The sequence below is a fragment of the Lathamus discolor genome, chromosome 3 (assembly GCF_037157495.1).
Source record: "Lathamus discolor isolate bLatDis1 chromosome 3, bLatDis1.hap1, whole genome shotgun sequence".
Taxonomy (NCBI): Eukaryota; Metazoa; Chordata; class Aves; order Psittaciformes; family Psittacidae; genus Lathamus; species Lathamus discolor.
In genome coordinates, this window is record NC_088886.1 from 23,300,375 (window position 1) to 23,320,936 (window position 20,562).

Below are 20,562 nucleotides of genomic sequence, written 5' to 3' on the forward strand. Positions count from 1 at the left end.
GTCACTAAAATTGTTATTGGTTCTCCACAGAAATGTTTTTTCTTTTTAAGTATAAAGCATGCAAAATTGAACCAATTTCACAAAACCTGAATATATGCATTTTAGAGGCATCATTCTAGATTCTGACATCAATGATGGTATTGTCATTCATATCAAGCTATGAAGCTACCGGAATAGTACTGTGATGGACACACAGCTCACAGCATAAAGATGACTGTCATATTATTAAGCTTGAAGAAGTTAATAGCCCAGCTGAGTAAAGGAAGTACCAAACTTCAGGAACCAGTGGATTACAGCTTACTACACCTTACTGACCACAAAAAAGTCATCCTGAATTTAGGTGTAAGAGCAACTTACATCTGAAAAAATATCAACTATTTTTTTTCCTCAAAAAGTAAAAAACTGGGTAAACATTTCCTTAATTTTAATCAACATCTTATGACACCAAAGAAAAGCTACACTAAAAAAAAAAAAGGCACACCGACCACTTTAATCAAGCTAAGCAGAGACATTAAGTAAAACTAATTCTCTTGGCAACAAACACAATACATATTAAACACATTTATCTAGCTTTCAGATACAGAGGAATATCACTCATAATTATTCTATAAAACTGAGTCATAACAACCCAGTTTCTCTTGTCACCTTAGCATAATAAAATGCAGCAATTTTATCATGTTCCAAACCAAGATCTACATATATTTATCTCAGAGGTTGGTGATTTATTACCTTCTCATAAATTAAAAGCCATCATTACTCTAACAGTCAAGTATTTATCACTAAGAGTGCTAGCAGGCATAACAATTTAAGTACTTCTCCAGAAGTCTGTTAATATATCTGTAAAGCATATGGGAAAATAATTTCTCAGAAAACTGATACTGTATGTAAAACCTGAAGTGTTTGTGAGGTTTAAAAGGCGTTTTCTTTCTGAAGCTAGTGAAGTTAGCTCTTGTCAAATACAGAGCATCCATAAACAACTAGTGGTTATAGATTCTCTACTGAAGTGTTCAAACAGTTTCATGAATGCTTAAAAGATGGTGTTTAGTTTGTGTAATTACTGGAGAAGTATGCTTGTCATTTTGTCATTAGTGTTTCCCACTAGCAATGCTTCAACTTACCTAAATAGGGAATACAAGGAGTCATCTTCAAGCTGCTGATATAGTCTCTAAGCCTTTTGTAATTATCTTCTTTACTCATAACATACTCCAACTTTTCAAAGGTGGCTTTATCCTTCCGACTCAATAACTGGGGGAAAAAAAGCCAAACCAAAACCAAAACACAACATAAAAAGAAAACCAGATGAGCTTAAGTCTGATCATTATGATTTCTCTTCTACCCTTATAAGCATGGATTCCCATCTCTACTCCCCCACTGTTGTATTTAAAAACCAAACCCATAACAACTGCTTTAAAATTACAGCATTTACTCCTTAACGATGAGCATTTGGAGAGTTTACAAAGAAAAGTTGCTACTTGGTTGTTAAATTTAAACTTTCAGAAAAAACAAACACCAAAAAACCCCACAAACAGGTAAAACTTTGGTGTCCTGGAGGATCCTTCTGAAATAATACAAGTTCTCAAAATGCTATTATAACTTACACAGAGCTAATGCCTTTTCTGCTCCTCATGCCATTCCTCAGCTGGGGTAAACCACAACAGAAGTTAATATTTCTTTGTCAGAAAGACTAAGATTTTATATTAATCCTGCTTCAAAAGAAAAAAGACCCGAAAAAAAAAACAAAACCCCAAATTCCAAAATTTGTTCTTACTCCTGTTTTGAGAGCTCTCTCAACAAATAATTTTCCAAATAACAAAACAATAGCTTTAATATCTGATACATACAATTTAACAAAAAATTTAAAAACAATGCATGCAGATGTACAGATCCATGTACTTGAAGGTCTGGAAAAAAAAATTGCGAAAACTTATTTTTAAAACATCTAGCAGAACTACTGCTACAAAATCACTTGAAAGGCTTCATTTCAATTCATAGTCAAAATTTAAAGAAGGGTGTAAGATGTTCCTGCTGAATATTTTGGCGGAAGTCTCAGTGTTCTAGTCCCAGTCACAATTTTTCCCGTATATGATATCCAATAGTGCAAAACTTACAAGGGTCTGATCACCAAATTCTTTACACATATTCCCTTTTCTCTTTCAGTTAAAGGACATATGTGAACATTCTAGATGTGTTCCTTCTGCAAATTCACTAGTGAATTCTTTTTTACTTACATTTTCTACCTCATCTTCATGGGGATAGCTAACACACTAAACGCTGGCTTCCAAAAGAACATCACTTCTAAAAAAAGTGAACTGTTTCCCAAGACATGCTGATCTCTGACATTCCAGCATAATTTACATCCTTCGCTTTGGTTCCAATATTCAGATGAACAGCATCCCCTGTTCATTAAAACTGCAGACATCTGCCAATTCCAGTACAAGGAAACAGCAGACAGGCATGAATTCTTTCCAGCTACTGGAACACAACATTTATCTTTTGAAGTTTATCTCCTCAAAGATGGTTCCAGTTTAATCAGCCTTGATTTGCTTCCGTTTAATAACACTCTAGAACATTCTGCCGCCATTTGGTGTCTGGAACACTTTCCTATTTTGCAGACTGGAAGGTAAGACAAGACTAACAGATACAGCAATGGCCTAAATTCAGGCTTGAACGAAATTAATTTTATTTTCCTTAAAACATGATGATTTGCACAATCTTGTTCAAGCCTGATACATCATTTCAGGGTCTTTGAATAATCTCTAAACAAGCTGACCCTGTATGACTTTCCTGTGTGCTCATGAAGCAATTCACGTCATGCCTCCACTTTCTGCATTAATATAGAAAAGTACAGAGAAGCTGACAATATTTAAAGGGTTTGTGTCAGGGCAAGTAATGACCCAGCTATTATTTCTTCAGTTTTGAAGCTGCTTCTTTTTCTAAATATTTTTTCTTCTTCTGTTTTTTAGGCTCAAAGGATGCAAAGAACAGTAGAGATATACATATGCAGAAACAATAAAAGCTAAAGCTGACAGTTTACAGCAGCAGGGAAGGATTTGGAGCCATTCAGACTGTTCTTTGCTTTCTCATTATAGAGTGCCAGCACTGAAGACAGCCTTTTGAAATGCAGGAACAGTGATGAGGTTTCAGGGTACTGGCGGAGTGGGCGGGATTCACGCACCTAACTTCAGATATTCAGCTTTCATTGCCCAAGTCTTAGCTAGTCATTCAGACTTCCGTTACATTAAATGAAGTAGAATAGAATATTCTATGAAGTTTCTTAAAAAGATTTGTAATTCTTTTCAAGTTTTGATCAGGGCAAATCATGCATTAGAAGCATTTATTATTCTCCAGAGTTCAGAGGGTGTGCTGGCAGTGAGTGAGACAACTTTCAGACATACTGTCAGAAGACAGATCTTTTATCTTTTTTAGGACCATTAGATTACCACGCAAATATTTAATGGTTCCATGGTTCCTTTCAACTCTGGATTCCAACCATGTAAAATGATTATATTTTTTTCTTAGGAAGTGAATATACTTGTAGCTATTTTCCCAACTTTAAGTTGATTGTGGGCTGCTATGAACTATCTCATAAATGGAGAAAAAAATTCGTCCATATTGAAGGTTTCAGAAGGTTATTGTATAACTTACACAAATGACTTGGTAATGACTCAAATAATAGCTTGGTTTGCCTTTTCATATCTTTTCTTGGCTTTAATATATAGAAAGCCAAAGACTTAGAATTACATCAAGAATTTATAAACTAAATTTCCAAGAGAAAGACAACTGAATCGGTCTGCAATACACATTGCGAGGAACTATCCTGCAACTTGAATTTGCAAAGGCTTATGTAAGATGACAAAAAAGCAGAGACTTGCTTGGTATTATATGAGAAACTAAACACCTGCAGAAATGCAGGAGAAGTTATGTGGCATTTCAGAGGTTGGAAGAGGAGCATACTTTAAAAAATTATACATATTCCAACGGTACATATCATCTTCGTAAGTACAAACTAGGAATTCTAACTGACCAATCAGGAAAAGAAATTGGGGGCTCCCAATTCTGAATGGCACAATCATGGTAGTAGCTAATATGGTTATATTAATATATGCTTATAGTTGACTTTTTTTTTTTTTTCACAAAACTAACTCAAATCAATTTGGTATCACAGTTATGTAAAACTGCTTAGGCATTAATTCATCAACATGACAAAACCAGAACAAAAGCTCTCCTTAAGATCATTTTGAAACATTACGTTCATTTAGATCTCTTTAGAGACATTTCTGGTATTTTGAAACAATACCTCACTTGACTGTTTATTTACAAAATGTGCCCAGAATTCTAAATGGGTAACCTCAGGGGGAGTAAGTTATATTCAATTTTGGTAACATTTATCTACTGAACAACACTATCATTCAGTTTTCAGACAAATAAATACCTTTTGTAACATGCGAGGATATGTTGACATGTCTTCAGTGCAAGTTTTTAGCTCTTTTTAATGATCTGTTTTATATGGATCTCTCGCATAGAAATAATCAGGTGACTGAGATACTGCTATCACAGTTGAAAATGTCACAGTTCATCTGTTTATACAGCTGGATGCCTACACAATTTGTGGCTGAATCAAGCACAGGGTTCTATCAGATCTGAGGTATCTATGAGCAAAAGTAATTTCCAATGTTCTTCTGATCAAAGATACAACTACACAAAAATATTAATTCCAGTTCAAAAAACAGATCTCACATAAAAGTGTTTCCAAAGAACAACAATCTTTCATAACTGTACAAAAGCAGACCTACAAATATACTGTGTAATGTGGTTGCTGTAACTATGAAAACACTTCTGAAAACTGAGGAAAATTGCTAGATTTAGTTATCAGTCAGAGAAACTACAAATCTCTTTATGGAAACTGAATCAAGAGTTCCTGGACATCTGCTCTCCATAGCAAAAAAAATTCCAACAGTACAAACCCCTAAATGATTAAAGTATGACCCACCTTGGCATTCATAATTTTCCAGCAACTAAATACAAAATAGCTTCTGGCCAAATTAGAAGCCTCTGCATTTAGCAGAATCTGCAGGGAGCTATTTTTCAAAGGAAAATATTTCTATGCCAGAATGGAAAAAAAATGCAACAGGAAACTGTAGACTTAAGACGCACTAGAAAAATTATGTAAGAGGCACTAGAAAAATTATTATATTAAAAGTACCTGTAATAAGTATTGCATCCTTGAAAGTAAGCCACAGAACGTTTTATTTTCCTAAAACCAGATTAAAACCTCTCCATTGTCCTGCTGCTCACTTACCGCCCATGTTTTAGTCAGCCTGAAGATTGGAGCACTCTGTAGGCCTGACACAACTGCCATAAGAGCATGCAGATTATTCAGCTCATACAGTTTCTGAGGATAAAACCACATACAATAACAATAAGCAACATTACAAGTGCTTCCAATAATGAATAGAGAATAAATAACCTAAAAATGAGGAAATCTTGCATGTTCTAAAAATGAAGTTACAGTGAACTGCTATGCACCCATACCACTTTCACAGCACCTCCTAATTTTTCCTTACTGCATCTATACAGGTTTGGATCAGACTATATTAGCTGCTTCATAGTCCATTAAGAACACTTAAAAATAAACAAACAAATATAATCTATACTCGTATCCATCCTGGGACATATGTCAGAAAGGTCAGAAAAATTCTGACCTTCAAACCCAACAAATTCCTTCCATAGCATTCAACAGTATTTCAAAGGTTAACATGCCAAAAAGGATAACCCAGTTGTGAATGATGTAATCATGGCAGTACTTCATACTGTAAATGCATCTGGCACTGCAGGTTTATGTAGCTACCAATGCTGCATCAAAGAGGCCAAGAAAATATTACTGCAGGTTGAAATCAAGAAGGTAAATTTCAAAAGCCATGTACTCTGAGTACTTCTGACACTTAAGTGCAATTTTTAGGACATGACAACTAAAGCTAACAAGAATGGAACAATGAAACCAAAATTGAACAGGGAAAACATCACTGTAAAAGAATTTTCTTAAAAAACATCTACAAACCCAGCACATAAGTGCATTTTCTTATATATCTGGAATTTCACTCCCCTCTTTTTCTTTCCCTGTTTCCAAACCCATCAATCTGCCTTGGCCAATTACCTACTGGTACTACCATCATGAAAGCTTAAAAAGGTCTGGAAGAAAACACTGTTTCTCAAGATTTTTTGCAATATCAATTATTCAAATAGCTACAAGCACCCAGGGATATGAATTACATTCAGGCATTTTTAGTGAAGCACACACACAAACTGAGGTATGACCCCAAATAAAAGACTTTAATAAAGAGAAATGGATACTCAATCACAATATGGCAAATCCTCTTTAGCCTGTTTGGAAAATTCACCAAGGTAGGTTAGGATTCCAGCTAGAAATGATACAATAATATAAGGAACCCTTGCTATACAAGAAATTGAAGTATTTTTTTTACCTCCTTGAAACTCAGCTTACACGATTTTTGTTGATTAGGACACCTTTCATGACATAACAGGACAAAAAAGCTAGACTACATGCTGACTATCAGCATTGAAACAGAAGTCATAACTAATAAGGATATCGGGAACTTCAGAGGAATGCAACTATTAAAGCTAATTAGTTCATGCATAAAGCAACACAGTGTGAGATATCATTAAAGAACTGCTAGCTACACTACAGTCCAGTACTGTAGAGTGAATTTACAGCTCTGAAGAAAAGCTAATTAGTGTGACCTCCGGCACTAACATGCTTTTATAATAGCTCTGGTGTAAACAGAAAATCCTTCAAATGGCACTAACTGCACTAACTTCATGTTAGCAGCCATATGTAAGCAAAGCCAAGATAACATACAGTAAATAAATGAACAGATATAAAAACCCACCCCATATACAATTTCTTGCTTTTTGTAACTGTGATTTTTAGAACTTGTAGGCAAGCAAAGCTCAACCAACTAATTGCTAGAGCATGTAACTGTATCAAAATCAGCAGCATTTCAGACACTGCTGTCTGCAGTCCACTGATAAGGCATATGCAGGGTGCTAAACCCATAGCAGAGCCTACAACACCCAGCACTGGGAAGACCCATCCAAGCAGTAACCAAACCTGACCCCACCTGGCTTCCAAAATTGGTTCTGAACTATACCAGTACAAGTGAACCTCCCCCCTTCTAAGGAGGAACACGGATCATGAGGCAAAATTTTGTATGTTTGTATTTCAAACAAAAAATAAGAACTGATTTTTAAAAATACATTAGATGAAAATACATTAACTCACCAGATATCAAAAGATATTTGAGAGATCCTTAACAGTTTATGACCACAGCAGGATTAGCAAAGCCTGTGGAATCCTACAAAATTAGTCTGCCTTGCTGAAATTTTATAGTATTTTATCTCTATGGGATTTGACTATGTTATTAAAACTGCATACAAAGACAAAGAATGCATTTACAAAATAAATGTCAAGGTAATTACAAAAATTCTACATTTCTTTTTGCAGGTAACCTGCGGTGGTCATGGAAGCTGGCTGTAGTAACAGTCAACTGCCATCTGACAGCAAAAACTTGAGAAACATCCCTCTCTTCACACTACAATGAAGTTTAAATCTGTTTGAAGGGACAGCACTTTAGTTCACCTACACATAAGCCAAGATTTGCTGACCCTTTTCTTATGAATGCCAGTCCTAAAGGCTTTCAGTAAGATATCACAGATATCACAGGATGAAAGCTCTAAAATGTTTTCAGAGATCAGGTATATCAGGTATATTTTTGAAACAGTATTAAGCTGATACAATTCATGACAATTTGAATAAGACATAAAGGATCATTTCCTTCCAATAGTAAAAGCAAACAAACTATTTCTGTTCTGGCTGGTGCTGTTTGAACTGATTTTACAGTTTGAACAGATTTACACAGCTTTTTGGTTCAATCAACATTAGAAAACACATCCAGCAAATTATATTATCTAATAAACAATATTTGAAACAATACATCTTCACTTTTCAACAGTTAAGCTATTTGTTGGGGTTTTGTTGTAAACAAAAGCTTCTATTTCAGGACTTGGGTCTGTCACTATTTTGAAAACTTTGTTAAACGCAGAAACCAAACAGCTATTCATGTCAGCAGATACAACCACAGCTAAATCAGGTATCAGATAAATATTTACCCATGTGTATTTTTGAACTGACCACCTTAAGTATAAGAACTATCACAGTGAATCCCACAGCCACCCCTCAACACAAATTCTTACCTTCGCAGTTTTAATATAGTGGCTCAAAACCTCAGCTCTTATTTTTAAAGTCTGTGCATGTAGAATCTCTCTAACAACCCAGAAGCTCACCTAAAAAGAAGAAAATTTGCTTTTTTAAAATACAGAGCTCTGACGTTATTCCTTTAATGTATTAATCAGGAAGTAAAAAATATTAGAAGTATCTCAGCACTCAACTTCTACCTATAGTGCTGAAATCATACTAGAAGATGCAAATCATTATACTATAAAATCCCAATCAATATAATGCAGATATTAATAAAAAACTTTCTTCAAAGTGTTTTGCGATGTCATTCTACTCATTCTTACCCATGGTAACTTCTAGCATCACATGGTGAAGCACTTGTTTAAATCAAATTCATAAATCCAACCTACATTTAGAATTCAATGAATTCTAAATTCAATGAATTCATTGAATTCTAAATTCAATGAATTCAATGAACTCTAAATGTATTTAATCTTGTTACTCTCTTCACCTTCCCTATTTCACAACTGGTAGCCATCCACTCACTCCAGTATTTTGTTAGATAGAGCCTGCCTTTCTCCCTAAGCGCGTGAGTGGCTAGAACTTGTCTGTCACATCAGTCACTTGCATACAAAAAAAATGTGGATCTGTTTTTTTAATGAGGAAAATCCTTGTCATCAGCATATCTCTCTCTTAAAAAAAAAAAAAAAGCAAACCCCAAAACAAACCAAACAAAAACCACAAAAAAACCCAACTCAGCAGAATCAGTTACATACAATCTATGCAAACAGACTTGTTTTCAGGCTAAGGCTGAGGATGAGATCTCACAGACACAGAGCAAATGGGAAAAAATCTCAAACTTCAAACAAAGCTCTCCCAAGAAAATAAAATAATGAAGAAATTTTATTAGGAGAGCACGAAAATGAAGAAATAGAAACTAAAATGGAGTTACATCCTTTGGCTTTCTTTTTCACAACTTCAAAGCTGTAGTACCCAACTCTCAAGTAAGTTGAATACCTTCAAGTACAGTTCCTTAAACACTTTCAAATTCTGAACACCTCTAAAAAAACCCTAATAAAAACAATATCACCTGAATAAAACTGAAATATAAGGCAGAAAGCTTCTGGTATAACCTAGAGTTTATAGTTTGTACTCTTACTACTGGCTAAGCCAATTACCTGCTATCAAACAGCATGCCACATTACTAGTTTTTAAGTTTTATAGCACTGACTTAGCTGTTGTACAAAAATCACTGGCACATTCAGCGTGGTATAAAGGATACTTGATGCGTTTCGCAGTTACATGAATGATTCAAAATTACAGAAGCATAGAATAGTTAGGGTTGGAAATGACGTTAAGATCATCCAGTTCCAACCCGCCTGCCATGGGCAGGGGCACCTCCCACCAAACCATGTCACCCAAGGCTCTGTCCAACCTGGACTTGAACACTGCCAGGGATGGAGCATTCACAGCTTCCTTGGGCATCCCATTCCAATGCCTCACCACCCTAACAGGAAAGAACTTCCTCCTTACATCCAATCTAAACTTTCCCTGTTTAAGTTTGAACCTGTTACCCCTTGTCCTGTCACTACAGTCCCTAACGAAGAATCCCTCTCCAGCATCCCTATAGGCCCCCTTCAGATACTGGAAGGCTGCTATGAGGTCCCCACACAGCCTTCTCTTCTCCAGGCTGAACAGCCCCAACTTCCTCAGCCTGTCTTCATATGGGAGGTGCTCCAGTCCCCTGATCATCCTTGTGGCCCTCCTCTGCACTTGTTCCAGCAGTTCCATGTCCTTTTTATGTTGAGGACACCAGAACTGCACACAATACTCCAGGTGAGGTCTCACAAGAGCAGAGTAGAGGGGCAGGATCACCTCCTTCGACCTGCTGGTCACACTCCTTTTGATGCAGCCCAGGATACGGTTGGCTTTCTGGGCTGCGAGCGCACACTGCAGCCGGCTCATGTTCATTTTCTCATCGACCAGCACCCCCAAGTCCTTCTCCGCAGGGCTGCTCTGAATCTCTTCTTTGCCCAACCTGTAGCTGTGCCTGGGATTGCTCCGACCCAAGTGTAGGACCTTGCACTTGTCATGATTAAACTTCATAAGGTTGCCATCAGCCCACTTCACAAGTGTGTCAAGGTCCCTCTGGATGGCATCCCTCCCTCCAGTGTATCAACCAAACCAAACAGCTTGGTGTCATTGATAAACTTGCTGAGGGCGCACTCAATCCCACTGTCCCTGTCACCGACAAAGATGTTGAACAAGATCAGTCCCAACACCGATCCCTGAGGGACATCACTCGTTACTGGTCTCCAGCTGGACATTGAGCCACTGACCACAACTCTTTGTGTGTGGCCATCCAGCCAGTTCTTTATCCACTGAGTGGTCCATCTATCAAATTGATGTCTCTCCAATTTAGAGACAAGGATGTTGTGTGGGACAGTGTCAAACGCTTTGCAGAAGTCCAGGTAGATGACTTCAGCTGCTCAACCCCTGTCCATCAGTTCTGTAGCCCCATCGTAGAAGGCCACCAAATTGGTCAGGCAGGATTTCCCCTTAGTGAAGCCATGCTGGCTGTCACCAAGCACCTTGTTTTTCATGTGCCTTAGCATGCCTTCAGGAGAATCTGCTCCAAAGTTTTGCCAGGCATAGGGGTGAGACTCTCACAAAAAAAAAAAAAAAAAACAAAACAAACCCCACAACCAACCAACACCCCCCCCCCCACCACCACCAAAAAAACCCAAACAAGTCCCAAACATTTTGCATAACAATTGCTTTCCTTTGGTCTGTTTGTCTGATGCTGTATTAGACAGGAAAGAATAAGCCACAGAGCTCAGTTTTCTTCCTTTCTCTTTTTTTGCGTTTTTAAATACACAAATATATGTAAGTACTGAATACATAAATACTTAAGTATGACAGTACTTCCAAATACTGTCAAAAAAGTTAAGCCTCAGTCTGATGTTCCGCTGTAGTTACACAGCTTGATAAAACCAACTTTCCCCTTGAGTGTCGAATGTGTTTCTAAAGAGATGCTTTCCCTTTGAAGATCAAGGAAATTTAAATTTTTAACACAGAACTCTGTATCATAAAGAATCAGGTAGAGAAACACATGTACTGCTGTGCCTTAAAATCACAGACCTCTTTGGTCTCAAGTTAGCAGAGCATCGATGTAATAGAAGACTTGCTCAAAATACAGAGCAATGCTCAATCATTTTCATAAGGATGAAAAAACAAACAATATATTATGTTGGCCTTGACTTCTATGAAAGTTTATCAGTACTGCAATGACATAAGCACTGTGCCACGCAAGTACTCTTGGAAACCAGGCTTCCTGAGTAAACATCTCAATCCCAGCCTCAATACTTTTAAGCTCTTTGCCGGAAAGACAAACCAGAACAAAATGCAAAACTTTCTTCGAAGCTTAGAGCTATCCAGTCCCTTCAGCAACAGAGTAAGCAGGAGATAAAAGAATTTAAAGCACTTTATAATTTCCACTCCAACCACCTCTGCTCTTTTTTTGATGAGTTTTTACTGGCATTGACATTGCTTTTTGGCTGGTCTTGTTTATTCATTTGTACCTTTAGACAGCACCATAATCTATAATGATTCCAAATACTGAAAAATTAGCAATGCAAATAAACCCTTTTGTTTCAACAGGCCAATTTTTTATTTTATCCAGGTTACTTCTTTAAATAAAGAATATACTTGTCCCATACATATTTGGTGGTTATTTTGCTTCAAGTCCTCTATCGCCTCTATCTCACACTGTCCTAACAATTTTTGTAAGTTAAATGGCCCACAGCCTTTGGCCATCTATGCCTTTGATATCAGCTCAAGACAGCATTTAACCCTTGACATATTTGTGTATTTATACTCTTCCCTTTTAAGGTCAACCTAGAAAAACATGCTTAACTTTCGAACATAACTTTTCTTAAATCAGAGCTTAAACTTTTCGAATTATCCCATGTTTGCCTTATCTGACATACTAATTTTATTATACTGGTGCTTTTAAGCTCATAGTTAGTTGCTGGTTCCAGAACTAATTGTGCTCTCAGTGCTAATTAATAGATAGGCAAATTCAATGTATTCCATATTAGAGTTTCTGGATCATTCTTCCAAGTATTTGTCAAAAACAATCTGATATGCTATAAAAAGAGCATGTAATGTAAACCAAACAGTAATGATATTGTAACACTATAGCTAAGTTAAAATCCCCATCTGTTCTGTTTCCAAAGGAAGCACACTGACCTCTTCCCCACCCCATTTTTTAATTTGGTAACCCCAGTGAAATTTCACTATCGCACTTCAGTGCAACTCAGAAACGGTACAATATTCAAGACAAGCTTCTCCTACATGAGGTTTGCATTTGGTTAAAATAGCCCAAACAAAAAAAAAAACCACAACAACCACCAAAAAAAAAACCCAACAAAAAACCCCCAACAGAACTCAAATCAACTACAGTTCATAAAACATAAAATTTGCCATTTTCAAGTGGTAACTTTTGCTTTAATTTTTTTCCAAAGTACTGAAGCTAGTCGACATGTTTCTCTAATATTTTAAACTCTGTGGCAAAACAGTTCCACTCCCATTTAAATAAAACCCTCAAGAGAAAGAATTTCAATACAGCTAATCTTAACAACCAGGAGAGCCAATTACTTTTACATAAACTATGAAATATTTTTGCCAGCAACAACAGTAGAATGAAAATATACAACTAACTTTCAGCAGAAAGCTGAAAAAGACAGAGATCAGAGTTTAAAAACAATAATGTAAAGAAATCATATATTTAAAAAGAATACTTAGTAGTAAATGTGTAGATCTATGGAGTACCACATAGCAACGTATTCTTCAAGAATAAGAGAGTCCTGGCATGGAATGATTCAGTTGGTTTCTCTTCCCTGAACTCAATCTGTTTTTACAGGCACCACATGTAATTATCAATTAACTAATGCTGGAAATACACTACTTCATTCTCAGTGGACTGCAATCAACTGCACATAATCATTACTGTTTCCAAAATGCTATCAGTCGATCAATTTGCTGCGAAGCAGCCGTTAGTGATTTAATGTTCTCTTTATTTACAAAGTGAGAGCTGTTCATGGTTTTCTTTTAGTAAGTTGGTGGAAAAAGGAAAGAGACAGATGCATATTGCATAATTTACACCCAGGAAAATTTCAAAGGTTAAAAGAAGTTTGACGTAATGTATTAATGCCTGATAAAGTCAAAAGTTGCAATGATTTTCCTGATAACCTATTTTAGGTCTAAGCATTAGGGACACCCAAGTCAGTTGGGCAGGTGCCCAACAGGGTGAGCAAGCACTGGGGGCGTGAACTGAATGTTGAGAAGGCAAACCAGACAAGGAAGATGAAAATTGCTTACTCTACCATGCTTTCTTATATGTCTATCCCAAAGGAATTCCAGGGTTTCACTGCTCCCGACACCATGGTGAATATAAATATGACATTACTATTGGAATGAATGAGTCCTCTGCAATGAAACCATTGATGGTCAGTTTGCAGACAGCCAACTGCTTATTCCCATAGTGAGTTCTCTATATTATATATATTATTATACAATAACAAATGAGAGGTGAGGTCCTTGACAAGGTAAGCTGCCTAACATGGCCCTTACTACAAAGGCATTTCATAATATTTAGCAAAACAAAAGCACTGGTGTTCTTACACTAGTCTCAGGCTGGATATACATAGTCCAATAAAGGAGCAACTTCAAAAGGAAAATTTCAAGAAAATTCCTACATTCCCTTAGATTTTAATAGATGGTATGGTCACAGTAACTTTGTGGTGTAACATTTTCTCTTCAGTCAAGAAGAGAATCAGGTGAGTATCCATACCCAAACAAGCGTTTCAGTCATTACAAGGTTAAGAAATATACTAAGTGTTGTTGATGAGAAGTACAAGGATTTGGTCATATCCTAAATGCGAGCAATACTGAAAAATGAGAAAGTACACAACACATGATAAAAAAAAAAAAAAAAAAAAAACAAACCAAAAAACCACAACCCTGAAAAAGTTAGAGGACTGATCTAAGTTTCAGACTATTAACAAAACTCTCTGTAGAAGTGAGACTGGGTACAGAAGATACATCTGGAACAGAACTTAGGAGTTTGAGACATTATCAAATATTTACAAGAGGAGAAGTAAGGGTAATAATAGCATTACTTCATCTGAAATCCAAAATATGGCATTGCATTGAAAAAGAAAAAAAAAAAAAAAAGCATCACAGTTTTGAGACTTGGTTGGCTGACTACAGAGTTGGAGTCCTACAGCTTTAACTGTGGGAGAAAGCCAAAATTCTGATTATCAAAGTTGATTTTACACCAGGAAAGCTAAAATTCCGATTTTAAAAGTTGATTTTACACCAGGAAATTTTTAAGTAAGAAAGCTGTACATCTCAAATACACTACCTGAAAAAATATGCCAGAGTTAAATCACAAGTCCTATACAGTAAAATATTTTGGAATTTTTTAAGTTTTCCCAGAGTTAACTTAAAAAGGTAACAATGCTGACAAGCATCTTAGATGTTTTAGTCTCTAGAAATGTATGTTAAGCAAAGACACTCAAATAACACAGAAAGAAATTACATCTAATTACTACTCCAGAAATCCTGTTTAGGAAGCCTTTAAACCTGTAATTATGATTATTTCTTTATATAAAGAACAGCCAGTATTTATTTGGGTTGTGGGGAGGCGTATGGGGGGATGCGATGTACAGAAACCATGACACTTTGTTACATCAACAACTGCTATTTAAAACACAGCAATTTCTCCAGTACTGTTTCTGTATATCTTGAAGGAACTCCTTCTAGCAAATACTTTATAGAGTTTTCAAGTAACCAGCTGTGACCCGCAATAAAAAATGACGTGCCAGAACACTTAATCCCCCAGACTTTTTAAATTTGTACATGTAATGACACTGGAAAAAAAATAACTCACATGATTGAATCTTCTGGTGAAAGCAACAGCATTTGGTGCAGAACTGTATTTCTCTTTTTTATTCCAGCCACAGCTTGCCAGCTCCTGGGAGAACAAGGATGAAATTTTTTTTTTTTTTTTTTTTAATTAGCACATAAGATGTTCAGAACCAAGACCATAGAGAGAGACAAATCTTAAAGTTTCAAAATAACTTAACAGAGCACAATACACTGAAATAAAATACAGTTACACTTCTGATTCCTTCTATAAATCGAGATTCCACAACTGTAATTTCTGAATTATTTTGAATTATTACATTTTTTAAATTAAACTTTTGTTGAATTAAGGACTTGGGATTTTTTTTTTATTCAGGGCTTAATAGAAACCAGTGAAGTAATTCAGGATCCATTTTGCTCCCATAGAAAATCCTGCTTTAAAAGCGTGAATCTGACAACAGCATGTTCTTTTCTTTTCATTTGCTTTCTGAAGATATTTAAAGTCTCCTGAGAAGATACACCTTGTTAGCTCAAAATAAAACATGTCCCATTATTTTAAGTTGGCATGTTGCATTAAAAAAAAAAAAAAAACGGAAATTGTTATCTTTTGCAGCTACAATAAAAGAAACACTATTTCCAGTTTTCCCTTCCAAAAGGAGCCAATTTAATTTAAAGCTGAACAACACTCAGCACTTAAGCAAATAGTTTTGTGGAGTAAAACAGAGCAAAAGGACCTGCTTAAAAAAACCTCGCACAGTTACATACAAACTTACAATGCCTCTTCAACTTGTCTGTATATCTTAGTCAGCACTCGGGCAACCATATCTTCCTTTTTATTTGCTACCACTTAGTTTCAATAAAGTGATTTTGATTAAAATGATAATCTAAATGTATCAAAACGAGCTCTATTAACATACAAAAGCATACAGAATAAATGCAAATATATACAGCATGCAGCATATTCCAGTGCTACCAAGTAAAAATAATCACTACAGAGACAGCTAAATTATTAAAGTGTCACTGGCAAAGTGCAGCCTTCCATTTTTATTTATTAATGCTTTCTTTCCCCATCTTCCACTCTGAAGTACCCTTAGTTTTACCATCACAGTGAAAACTACTTACCGAAACCAGTATCACACTGTACATCCAGCTACCATATAATGGGGGTAAGAGGACTTAACAGGTAACCAAAAATTGTCCCATTTAAGACAGTCGTAATTTTAAAAGAATTTGTTATCTGGATATTCTAAGCTTTAATGTTGTGGTGGGGAGGTGGGAGGGATTTGTTGGTTTGTTTGTTTACTGGGGGTTTTTTTTGTTTGTTTCTAATCAGGAACTTAGTATCTTTTCAACTAACACCCCAAACCTACTAAATAGACTCATGACAGTTAAGAGACACCTTGAATTCTTCCACTTGTTAAAGTCTGGGGCATGCTGGTATTTGTTAGAGAAGACTGAGGTGCTCCTTCCCACAGCACTAAGAAGCATGCAGAAAATCCAGCTTTGTATTTTCCTTCAAATTTCATTAGAAAGTTCTGTCACGAAAACCTGTCCTGGAAAACGTCAGCATTTTCCAGGGATGTCACAGGATGACATTCCAAATGTCACAGGAATGCACATGCCCAACTCTTTATATTGTATTTTCATGACTATGCACAACTATGCAGCCCTGAACTGCTCCTGTTGCAAAGGAGAGCGGACTATTGGAGAAGGAACCATTCAAGAGAGTCTGGTTCACACTGAGTATTCCTCAGGATCTCCCAGTGCAGCAGTTACAAACAAATTTCTGCACTTGGGGGAATACAAGGTGATTCATCCTTCCTGGCATCTGATGATAACATTTCCTTAACAGCACTAAAAAAACCCAAAAAACCACAAAGAAACCAAAACAGTTGCCATCCCAACTTCAGGGAAAAGCATGGCAATTTCTCATTAATTCACGGCATTTTGTGTACTATTTCAATTCTCATCACCAAGTAAAAAACCAAATTATTATTTTGAGCACAAGTGACCCATTGCCCTGGCACTGTGTATCTTCAGGCCTTACATGGTCCAGCCACTATAGCATTGAGGTTTGTGGCACTGATGTGATTAGCAGCAGAAGTGGTGATTAAGTAGAAAACATTACCAAGAATCTTTAGACAGTACATTAATGTATTAATGTTGAAGTCATATATTAAAAGTTAGAGGTCTAATATCAGTTGGACAGAGATGCAGACCTGACTCTCAGACTGTAAACAGTATATATATATTTATCATTGTTAGTTAAAAGTAGAGCTCTCCCTATTTTGACAGAAGAATCAAACAATTGAAGATTCTGCTCAGAAAAATCCTCTTGAGATTTGCCCTGTCTGAATGGAAAAAGAAACCGGTGACTGGCAGAGAATAAATGTTTTGGTAAGTAAGACTGAAAACTAAACAATGAGGCATAGCAGAAATATCTTCTGGAACACATTCCTAGTAGATTATCCTATGACCATTTCTGTATTTCTGGGCCTGAGGCTGGCTATAAGATGGTACATAAAGTTGAACATTAACATCCGTATCTTGGGTTGAAATGTGTTTTCATGCAGTCTCACAAAAAGGTAAAGGCTTTGTTATGCATTATTGACCATATCACAGATTGTTTAAAACCCTTAAATCCCAGTTCAGTCAAAAATACAGAATACACCAGGGTTGACTGTAATCAGAAACCATTCTTATAGTTCTATCAAAATATTCAATTTCTTGACTAAAGACTGTGCTGCCTATTCCATTACTCCAATGCAGGCATGTTTCTTGGATCTTCCTCATAAATTTCACTTTTTCCACTACAAGTTTCAAACCCAAAGTATTCACAAGGATAATTTCCTCAGTCTGCCAGTGAACTCAAGCACAGGAGCTATATCATTACCACTACCCATTTTTTGTTTTGTATAATTTCTTTAAAATGAGGTGGAAGACTGAAAGGTTTAAGATCAAGAATACAAAAGCTGGACTTTCTTCGTAACTCATTTTGGTCTTGATTTCTTTTGATTCTATAGAATTTTATTTTCCTTAACAAAATACTACAGTAACACTTAAATTATAACCTGTACTGCATGGCAGAAAGACTGTACTTCATGGCAGAAAGACTGTACTTCTCATTAAAGTCTTTATATATGGGTCAAAGTGAAGGTTTCAAAAACAGGAGAAATAAAAAGCAAGGATTAATAGTGGAGCCATTATACAACTTCAGAACAAGTAGAGATGAATATTAAATAAGCAAACTTTTTTTTTTCACTGTCTAGCTTGGTAAAGCAAAGGGGATAAAGAAGTCAAAGACAATAACCCAGCAGAGATCTTCAATGTGACAGACTACATGTGGGTAAATAATTCTGGAGAATATATTAAAATATGTGCAACAGGTAATCAGATTTTCCAAGAAAAGTAAGCTAATGTGTTCTACAAGGGGACATCTGGTAGGTAGTTAATGTTAACATAGCTCTATCACCAGCACAGCTGAGCAACTCTATGACTAACTTTGTGCTTTGTAGCTACTGCTCTCTAGAAAGTCACAACCACTACAACAGCAAAAAAAACCCAGCATGCTACTTTCACTTATGGGGAGTAGACGGGAGACATCTGATTGACTTTCAGAACTCCATCTTTTATTGTTTCCCACAAATGAAAATGCAAATCAGCTGCTTTCATTCAGACAGAGGTTTATGTAGCAGGGGAATGTTCTTATTACCTCAATTTCTTATTCTGGAGCCCACTAATTATTAATTGAAAAAGAAATAGCAATTCCTTCTGCTTTCTAATCTCCGAAATAACTTGCAGGCATTTCAAAATGATGAAGAAAGGCGGTTTCCAATATCAGTTGGATTGATACAGTCTGCTTAGGGCTCAGGCAGAGGATCATGTCAATCATGTCATTATATACTAATCCATGGTAAATGTTCAAGTCCATGCTTCTGGCTCACCCAAAATGTAAAGTGATTCACTGTACCTTAATCCTCAGTTATGTGGGCTAAACTAAGCTGTCTTTCCATTTCTTCCTAATAGCATGAAACAGGAAGTTCTAGTGGGCGATATGTAGGAACTCAAGCACACATGCAAACCTACCGCATCTGCAGGAAATTTTAATATAGGCAGAGAGAATTATATTTATTTGCTACAGAGAGAGTCAAAAGACCGTAAAAGTATGTAAATGCCTGCTATGAGTATGTTCACTGACTTTGATGCTAAAAGAAAAATTACTATGTATTATGTAAATAGTGTTATTCAGCTGTAAAATAACTAAGATGATGTTCTGATGTTGTTTTAAAAAGAAAAAAAAAAAACCCTAAAGACAAAAAAAACCCCACACCAAACAAAACGAAACACAAACTCATAATACTTAAAGATTTTACCACAATGACGATGATGCAACACGGTAATTGATACAGTCAAGAAAAACAACAACAGGTAAAGAATACTGCTAATACACCCTAAAGATGGTAAAAATTCCCTCCAGTTATCTTAGAAATTGAGCATCTTGGAATAAATCTTTCAGAACCCTTATTTGGGAAAATAAATGGAAACACATTAAAGGCTAAAAATGTTCATTCATGCACCATGCTATAGAGTTTGGGAAGCAGATGGAGATTCACAGCCTATATAACAGTTTTGTCAGTGAATTACTACAATCTGCAATAGACACCCAGAGTTTAAATTTTTTGATTTAAAACTTGGTAAAGATATTGCTCATCATCTCCCACCATACACGCAAACAAATACAACACTTGAGTGCACATCAAGTTATGTGTGAAGATTTACAAGTTGAATCAAGATATGGACATAGCACACAGTCTGGTGTAAGTACTACAAAGAAACTTGGAAATCTGTAACACTTCATTATCTGCCATCAAGACACCTTCAGGCAAACATGTTCCATGCCTGTTTCCCCCTTCTGCAAAACAGGAGAAAACAGTTTTAATTGTGTCTATCTTATTCTGACCTGAGAATTAATTGTATGCCCCTGTTTCATAGGGGATTAACACAATTTAGAAGCACATAAAGATACAAGACAACAGACCTCTGTGCCTATGAAGGAGCACTGACAGACTTGCATAATACTTGCAAGGAAGTGAAAGAGCACTTGATAATACTTGCACACTGTCAGTGCCTTCAACTCGTTTCTGCAAGCACTTGATAAGTGTCAAAACAGCTACCCTTCCACATATGCATATTTTTCAGTGAAGGCATCACATGAATTCCTCCGATGCAATATGGACGGATTTCCTAAAAGGAGTTGCTGTCTAGATATCTACTCTCACAGTTTCTAAGTTTCACTTATTCAGCTTTTCCCTTTTATGGTTTACAATAATGAGTTAGAACAGCTAACAAATTTAAATGTACTTTCTTGTCATATCTTC

The 20,562-nt window shown here is 36.2% G+C and overlaps 1 protein-coding gene across 5 annotated transcripts in view; it reads right to left on the reverse strand.

Moving 5' to 3' along the window:
* RALGPS2 (Ral GEF with PH domain and SH3 binding motif 2) overlaps positions 1-20,562 on the reverse strand; it is a 119,586-nt gene that overhangs the window by 57,462 nt on the left and 41,562 nt on the right. For all 5 annotated transcript variants that reach the window (XM_065674101.1, XM_065674100.1, XM_065674099.1 and 2 more), the window contains exons 5-8: positions 15,210-15,293; positions 8,272-8,361; positions 5,300-5,392; positions 1,119-1,245 (exon numbers count right to left, since the gene is read on the reverse strand). In XM_065674101.1, coding sequence (XP_065530173.1) covers positions 1,119-1,245; positions 5,300-5,392; positions 8,272-8,361; positions 15,210-15,293 — 394 coding nt within the window. The remainder of the gene's footprint in view (positions 1-1,118; positions 1,246-5,299; positions 5,393-8,271; positions 8,362-15,209; positions 15,294-20,562) is intronic.